We start from the raw sequence: 9,442 nt of genomic DNA, 5'->3' as shown, positions 1-9,442 counted from the left end.
AGCCGAGGCCATCATATCACATACGTCAGGGTATCCAACATTTTGGTCGTGAGTTGTATACTATTTTTCTTGCTCTCCAGCCGAAAGTACGCAACCCCGTGGAAGGGGTTTTGCAAAACCGAGGCGAAGCCGAAGTTTTGTCGGGCGCGAGGGGGGCGCCGCCCGACTTTTGCAAAGCCGAGGCGAAGCCGAGGCTTTGCTGGTCGGGGCGGGTATAAAAAAAAAAATAAAAGTTAATAAATTGAAAAAAAAATGTTATTTTAAACTTTACTAACAAATGCTCTGATTAAGAGTGATATCATGCACAGAATTTGTCACAAATATTTAAACTCATTCTAATTACAGAATTTATTTTTTTAAGTTGATTAAAATAGTATATTACACATCTAGGGCAGTAAAATAAGAAATGTCTCAGATCACATGCAATTGTTGTCCGAGGCGAAGCCGAGGTCAATAAACATGTGATCTGAGGCTTTTTTATTTACTGCCCATGGTGTGTATACTATTTTTCTGCCCTCCAGGCGGAAAGTGGCAACTTTCGGCCCGCTGCGCTAAACGAAATTACCGCTTTCCGCCTCTGTCGGACAGAAAAATAGTATACAAACCTATGGCAGGAAAATAATAAATATCTCAGATCACATATATGTCGACCTCGGCTTCGCCTCGGGCAACATATATGTGTTCTGAGACATTTCTCATTTTCTTGCCACAGGTGTGTAATATACTATTTCTCCTCGACGGAGGCGGAAAGCGGCATTTTCGTTTAGCGCAGCGGGAGGAAAATTGACGCTTTCCGCCCGGAGGTGAGAAAATTAGTTTTTAATTAGTAATCGACGGCTAAGAAAGATTGAAATTAAATTATTACAAGTTTGTAGAGTACATGGATCGTTTTATAAACATTGCTTTACTAACTATCAAAATATAAAAAAAAAGCAAATAAAATTCACAAAACTATTATGTTTTATTTTTTAAACTTTTTATATAAATTATTTGTGCAGTATTATTATTAAATAGTTCATTAACAATGATCTAGTTAAAAATTATTTTTATTTTTTTGACATTTTTTGGTTAATTTATGCGCTGACATGTTACATACAGACGATGTTGTGACTGTTATATATACAGTTGAAACTCGCTGTATTGGCCGGTCACGCCACGAAAATGCGAAAGAAAGCGAGGTTCTGTGCTGCCGAGCCAGAAAATATGCGTAGCGCGCATGCGTTAGAGCAGGCCATAAAAGTTGCTCTTCCTGGAGTAAATTGCTGCCAGGAAGAGCGTACTTTCGGCTAGGAGAGCAAGAAAAAATATTTAACATAAAATAAATGTTGCAGCACCTTGTTATTTTATTTATTACAAAATAAGAGCATAAATATTTATTATTGTACGGTCGAAGATAAATAAAAAGTAATTTTTACAAAATATTATTAATAAATCATTTGACTAGGTATTTTACGGTGTCTGTATAAAATAATTAAAATATATTAATACTAATAATTGTAAAAAAAATTACTTGGCACAATTTTACTAAATATCAAAATTCTTATATTAATACTTTGGTTTCCTCGTTTGATCATTGATTGTTTATTGCATTGATTAATTGAATTAGTTTCTAATGTAATATTAGTGATATATTATGTATTAAATAAAAATAAGTACCAAAAATTGTTAATTTAAGTACATCGATCCAAAATTATTTTACCAGATTCTTCGTATTCGTGACGGGACAACCACATTTGTTGAAACGATCCCAAAGAACTTAATATTGAGCCGCCAATCCAAGCGCCAAAGCGACGTTCGTTTAAGCTATTGGCGCTGATTATTTTCAGTCTCATACTCTGTTAATAATTTAATTAAAAATTATACTATTTATTGCTTTTTAAAATTAATATTTAGGTTTTAAATTTACCGGAGGAGTTTTGCTGGCCAAATCTCTGTTTAACCGATCACTGAAACCTTGTAGACAAGAATTCCCACCCGTTACGACAACACTTCCATACAAACTCTGAAAAAATATTTAACAATAGAATAATAAGTATATTAGAACATAATTTTAATTCAAATAAATTACACTCTCGAAAAAATTTTCTGATAGTTTAGTTTAGTTTAATTTACTAACAATTATGCTAAGGCTAATGACGAATGGCAAAGAGAAAATATACAAAGAATTTTTTACATTATTGTGCAGTTTAAAGTATGTACAAATGTACGTATTTAGAATGTTTTACATAAATTCTTATGTGAATATTTACGATAGATAATATTGAATTGATATAAGATTATGAGTGAGTATAAAAATTGAATTTAAAAAAAGAATTAACTAACTAATTTAAGAGTCTATAAGTTAACGGCACTAACAAAAAAGGAAATTTGAATTATAAAGAAGCTACATCGTGAAAGTTAAGTGGAAGGTTAGGTGGATTGATAGGTCCGTATATAATTTTGATGTCTTGATATGCTCATATATCGACATATATGGTTTAATGTGTCTTGACATGACTTGGTACTTCTATATCAGACTTAATACAGTCATATATGTCCATGTATAATTTTTCGATCAAGGGTAGTGTTGAAAAATTCCGACAGGTGGCGCATAGTCGCTGAATTGTTTCTTTACTGGAGATTTAAGTTTGACGGATTAAATTTTAAAATAAAAATTATTTTTTTTTACATTTTCAAAGATCTTATTTGTCTTGAATTTTTAGTAATAAATTTTAAGGCTTTTTTAGTGATATTATATTCTTACTTAGTGAAAGCAAAGGTTGTTAAATAAAATATTTAAATTAAGGAATCTGAAACAAACTAGGAATCGAACCTGGATCTCCACGACTACATGTCGGGTGCTCTACAATTCAAGCTACTGGATCCCGAATGTAGCTATGGTTTTTTGTCATTTTAAATTTTTTTATTGCGTTAAATATTCTTCTACCAAAATTAATAATTTAATTAAACTACGTGAAAAGAAAATTAATAATATTTGAGAAAAATTTTATGTTATTTTTCAATTAGAGCATGTTATTAAATAATGATTTTAGTTAAATTGCACTGTACTTTCTTAAATATTGACGTTTTTAAAGACATAAGCTCATTCTGATGTTACACTTATCAAGAGCTTTCATTTGAGTACCCACATGCATTGTTATATATTTTTCATATATACATATATAAAATATATATAAATATTAGGGTGGCGCAAAAAAAACCGACTATTTTTTTTTTTTGAGTCACGAGTGAAAAAATGTTAGTTTTTGATGTTTTAAGAGCTCTCTCCAAAGGACAGCTTAAAAAAAAATTTTTAAAATGTCGCTGCAAATTTTTTTAAATTTCCAAAATCGTCAAAAATCGAATTTTTATTTTTTTATTTTTTTTTTCTCGTTATGGTATAATTTTATAGACTAAAAAAAAATAAGTTTCTAAAAATTTCAGTTCAAAATTTGAATTTTGAAAGGTCGCTCATAATTTTTTTCAATTTATTAGTGCATTAGTTTAGATTTTTTCGAGCGACCTATTACTATTCAAATTAAAATTTCATGCATTTTTTTTTTTTTTTTTTTTTTAGTACAATAATCGATAAAAATACATCACGAGATGAACTAAAAATCAAGCACAACATAGAAAATATAATTTTTTTTTTTAATTTAATAATTTTATTTAATCAACTGCCAGGCGTGGGTTCGAATCCCAAGCTGGTCTTAGAAACCAGCTTGGTTGAGATTTGACCTTGCCGCGTAGGTTAAGATTTTTTCAAACCAAAAAGACCTCAACGTACCACTCCCAACACTTAAAGTCGGCGATATGACTAATTAAAGAAAAAAAAAAAAATTATGAGCGACTTTTCAAAATTTAAATTTTGAACTGAAACTTTTAGAAACTTATTTTTTTTTGGTCTATAAAATTATACCGTAACGAGAAAAAAAATTAAAAAAAAAAAATTTCGATTTTTGACGATTTTTGAAATTTTAAAAAATTTGGAGTGACCTCTTAAAAATTTTTTTTGAGCTGTTTTTTGGTGAGGGCTCTTAAAACATCAAAAACTAACATTTTTTCACTCGAGACTAAAAAAAAAAAAATAGTCGGTTTTTTTGCGCCACCCTAATAAATATATGAAAAATTAATGTAGGTACTCAAATGAAAGGTCTTGATGAGTGTAAAGTTGGGGTGAGTTTATATCTTTAAAAATGTCAATAGCTCTCAAGATAAAAGGTCATTTCTTAATTATGTATCTAGAGATAGAGCATTTTCGAAAGTAGCTTAAATATTTATTATTATAAATTTACTGTCCGTGAGATTGATATGAAATCTTGAAAAGACACAAATTCAAATCAAGATCTTTGCAATGATACTAAATTTCACTGAAAATAACAATTTTATCATATGGCTATCCTGGACACAGAATTTTTCTTATTTTTTTAATAATATTGATTTATGCACGAATGGAAAAATTTTAAAAATAAAATCCTTTTCAAAACTAAATAAAAATCTACCGGATCCCTTGATCAAATATTTAATTCTTAACTCAATTGGTTTTTAGTTTAATAATTAGCTGCTACATCAAGTTTTTAGAAAAATAAAAAATAATTTTTTTATAGCCTAATTTGACTATATATAAAAATTAGTCATAAATGGCAAGATCAGAAAATTTTTTAAGCAGTTTTTAGAATAAAATACAAGACTTACAGGCCTTATATCCATATCACACATTCCAACACTTGTGGTAACTAGAGGACCGACTCCAAGAATACTGGTCCCAACACCTTTGACATTACTAGGATCAAATAACGCTTCTGGAATCATCAATCTGATCGCTCCATAATCATCATTATAGCCAGTGGGAAACTCAAAATGTTTCATAGGCAACGCATTAGCTGCGTCTTCGTCGTAAGGATTGTCCGCAACTTGAAGGCAATTCATTTGAAAATCCTGGAGAACTTCGCGGACCATATAATTAAGCCAGGAAGAAGTCGGCTGGAGACCCGGCTTTTTCGTCCAACGAGGCGGATCTCTTTCACGTACCACATCTATTCGGATGATTAAAATTATAGTATATTACATACCTAGGCCAGTAAAATAAGAAAAGTCTCAGATCACATGTAATTGTTGGCCGAGGCGAAGCCGAGGTTGACAAACATGTGATCTGAAGGCTTTCTTATTTACTGGCCAAGGTGTGTATACTATTTTTCTGCTCGACGTAGCCAGAATGTGGCAACTTTGTTTAGCGCAGTGGCCAGAAAGTTGCCACTTTCTGGTCGGAGGGCAGAAAATAGTATATTACACACCTAGGGAAGTAAAGTAAGAAATATCTCAGATCACATGTAATTGTTGGCCGAGGCGAAGCCGAGGTTGACAAACATGTGATCTGAGGCTTTCTTATTTACTGGCCAAGGTGTGTATACTATTTTGTCCGACGAAGGCGGAAAGCGGCAACTTAGTTTAGCGCAGCGGGACGAAAGTTGCCACTTTCCGCCCGGAGGGCAAAAACTATTTTCTTTCTCTCCTAGCCGAAAGTACGCTCTTCCTGGCAGCAATTTACTCCAGGAAGAGCAACTTTTATGGCCTGCTCTAACGCATGCGCGCTACGCATATTTTCTGGCTCGGCAGCACAGAACCTCGCTTTCTTTCGCATTTTCGTGGCGCGACCGGCCTATACAGCGAGTTTCAACTGTATATATAACAGTCACAACATCGTCTGTATGTAACATGTCAGCGCATAAACTAACCAAAAAATGTCAAAAAAATAAAAATAATTTTTAACTAGATCATTGTTAATGAACTACTTAATAATAATAATGCACAAATAATTTATATAAAAAGTTTAAAAAATAAAACATAATAGTTTATTTTGTTAGTTAGTAAAGCAATGTTTATAAAACGATCCATGTACTCTACAAACTTGTAATAATTTAATTTCAATCTTTCTTAGCCATCGATTACTAATTAAAAACTAATTTTTAATTAACTTAAAAAAATAAATTCTGTAATTAGAACGAGTTTAAATATTTGTGACAAATTCTGTGCATGATATCACTCTTAATCAGAGCAAGTTTAAAATAACATTTTTTTTTCAATTTATTAACTTTTATTTTTTTTTTTATACCCGCCCCGACCAGCAAAGCCTCGGCTTTGCAAAAGTCGGGCGGCGCCCCCCTCGCGCCCGACAAAACTTCGGCTTCGCCTCGGTTTTGCAAAACCCCTTCCACGGGGTTGCGTACTTTCGGCTGGAGAGCAAGAAAAATAGTATACAACCCATGACCAAAATGTTGGATACCCTGACGTATGTGATATGATGGCCTCGGCTACGCCTCGGCCATCATATCCCATACGCCAGGAAATCCAACTTTCTGGCCTTGGGTTGTAATATACTATTATTGTAATTATAAATTAAATAATTGTTCCATTTACCTTTGCTAGATATCAAACAAGCTGGAGTAAGTTCAATATTTTTTTCTTCAAAAAATTGCCTGCATTGCATCGTTATAAAATCCCCGCCCAGTGGACTTTTAACGATACCTTGAGTTATGACATAGCCGTCGTGAACAGGAACAGCACTTGTGTGAGTCGCACCACTATCGACGACCATAGCCGTCGATCTTCCGTTTGCATAAGCAGCTAGGACGGCATTTTTGCAAATATACATAGCGGGGACGTTGAATTTTTCAAACATTAACTCTAATAATTTTTCTCTTTTAGGACGTGTGTTCCAAGGACACTCGGACATTAGTATCGGGTGGTGCTCAGATAGTGCATGAAGTCTTTGTTTGTATGTATACTCAGCCAAATGTTCGAACATGTCCCAGTCTTCTATCATGCCGTCCTTTACCATACTTACTATCTCCATATCTGAAAAAATTTTTGTTTTTTAATAGTTTATTTAATTTTGAAGGATTGTAAGAGTTTTTTTTTGGTTTTAATACATAAAAAAAAAATTACTTAGAAGAAATTCATTGTCTTAATTAAGGTGATAAATTTCTGAATCAAAAAAAATTTTCAAGAATTTTTCTACTTAAATCAAAATAATGAAGCTTTTCAAAATAATTTTCTTGGTTTAAAATTTTTTCTCTTGAATCAAGTTATTTTTTTTTTGCATGGGTCACAGTTAGGATTAAAGTAATCAAAAGTACACTTTTTTAAAATCAAGAGTAGTGTGTAAATTTTAAAAATAAACAAAATAAGTCAGTTGAAAAAAAAGGTAATTATTTACAAGTGGGGTCCACCATTTTAATTTTCATTTTTTTGGAAATTTTGATATTTTTTTTTTTAAATATTAATACATAAAATTTAAATTTAAATTACATAAAATATTTTTTTAAAATATTAATACACTAGCAGTTCGCCCCGGCTTTGCACGGGTATTTAACAAAAATTTTCGAATTATTTATAATATGAGATAGCCTATGTCACCCGGGGATAGTGTAGCTTTCCAACAGTGAAAAAATTTTTCAAATCGGTTCAGTAGTTTCGGATTTTATTCAATGCAAACAAAAAAACAAACTAACAATCAAATCTTTCCTCTTTGTAATATTAGTATAGATGACAAAGAAATTTATTGAAAGTTTTGAAGCCTATTTTAAGATATTTAATGTGATTTTATGTCGTTTTATGAACGCGGCCATGTAATACCGAAAATTCTAAATTTCTCAAATAATAATAAACTTGTCAACTTTTTGGCCTGAAAACCTTGTAGTGGGTGCTAAAACAATTTGATTGGTATATAATGATCATGAGAAATAAATTTATTGAAAGTTTTGAAGCCTATTTTATGTTATTTTATGTCGTTTTATGAACACGGCCATGTAACAACCATTTATAAATTTTTTAGAAAATTGTGATATTAAACTTTTTTTTTTTTAATTGTTTGTTTTTTTTTAGTACTTTTTAAAAAAAATCTATCAAAAAAAGATAAAATAGAAATTTTATCCAAAAACATAAGAGCCAAAATTTTTTCCTACTTTTGAAAGAAAAAGCTATCGAAATCTTGATTTTTTCTTTCACGATATTTCTTATAAACAATCAGAATAAAAAATTAAAAATGTTAATTTTTCACCTAGATATGGCCAAAAATAGGGTAGACCCCACTTGTAAATAATTACCAAAAAAAAAATCTCAATGATCAAAAATACTGATATTGTAAAAAAATAAATTTTAAGTATTTGAAAGTACTTGAAAATTATTTTAACGCGTTTTAAACTTTTCTTTTTCTTTAATTTCCAATAGTTTAATTAGATTGCAACGAGGAAAAATTTTATTAAATTAAATGTCGCAATAGAAAATAAAAATTACAAATTTTCATATTTTTTTTTTTTTTTTTTTAAAAATTACATTTTTAATAAAATAAAATAAATTATACTTTTAATGTAAGAGTAATAATTGTTTAAAAATTGAATTATAAAAATGGGTAATTTATATGAAAATAATAAACTGAGCATACCTTTTCGCCGAACTTGAATAGCCGTAACATCAATGTTATAATGTTTCTTGGAAGATTGTGGATTGGTTTGATCAGCATTATCAAGGGCGTCCTCCCACACCCCGAGGCTGGTCGGGATTTCGGCTTTTGGACAATCCTCTCCGCCATATCCGACGCGAAGACTTTGATGTCCAACATCAAATATAATGGCGCCGACCTCGTCTATTCACGGGCATGTGCAATAATGGATATATTTGTCAGACTATTATTTATGTAGACAAATGTTTGAATATAACGATTACTCACCACCACCGTAGACACCACCGCTCATAGTATACAATAGTATCTGATGGGGGTACTAATTTTGCGCATGCTTATCAATCCTTTATATATTTTATACACAATAAAATCGCTATAAGCTGTAAAGAGATAAAAATTACTCTGTTTAAGAGTAAATAAATCAGTAAATTCCTGCAGAGACATCTGTGAGTCAACTGTGGAAGGATGTTAGGGGATGAAATCGAGAAGCCGAGAAATTCGGGGGTGAGTTTGATGCGAGATGATATCCCGAGATTTTATCTTCTGCGGGTTATGTAAAAAGATTTTTTTTGCTTGTAATTTTTGAACAATAAAATATATGAATTTGTTTTTAAAAAAATAATTTTTTATTGTAAAAAAAGGTTTAATTTTTTATGAAAATTAAGTTAGCCGACATCTAAAAATTATTAGAATTTTTTTTTTTCATTAAGAATTGTTACAAAAAATTCATTTTTAAAAAACTTTAAAAACTATCAGTGTAATTTTTTAAAATTATTTTTTTTGTTCTAATTTAATTAATTACAAAAAAAATCAAAAATTTAATATAAATTTTTGGTTTTTTTAGTGAAATTTAGTTTCATTGCAAAGGAATCGACTTGAATTTGTGTCTTTTCAAGGCTTCATATCATTCCCACCAGTAGTCAATTTATAATGATAAGTATTTAGGCTGCATTCGAAAATGCTCTATCTCTAGATACATAATTAAGAGATGACCTTGTATTT

General features: G+C 30.7%; 1 protein-coding gene across 1 annotated transcript; it reads right to left on the bottom strand.

The window, feature by feature from the left end:
* Positions 1-1,636: 1,636 nt before the first annotated feature.
* On the bottom strand, positions 1,637-8,815 carry LOC123269358 (actin-like protein 6B). Its single transcript, XM_044734981.1, has 6 exons — positions 8,708-8,815; positions 8,423-8,623; positions 6,397-6,834; positions 4,675-5,015; positions 1,907-2,002; positions 1,637-1,835 (listed from the first exon to the last, which is right to left on the bottom strand). Exons 1-6 carry the CDS (start codon positions 8,730-8,732, stop codon positions 1,671-1,673), a joined length of 1,266 nt encoding a protein of 421 aa, XP_044590916.1. The 5' UTR covers positions 8,733-8,815; the 3' UTR covers positions 1,637-1,670.
* Positions 8,816-9,442: the final 627 nt, after the last annotated feature.

The sequence above is a fragment of the Cotesia glomerata genome, linkage group LG7, assembly GCF_020080835.1.
Source record: "Cotesia glomerata isolate CgM1 linkage group LG7, MPM_Cglom_v2.3, whole genome shotgun sequence".
In the NCBI taxonomy this organism is placed as follows: domain Eukaryota; kingdom Metazoa; phylum Arthropoda; class Insecta; order Hymenoptera; family Braconidae; genus Cotesia; species Cotesia glomerata.
Note: the sequence above shows the minus strand (reverse complement) of the source record. Positions and strands in the feature narration are given on the sequence as shown.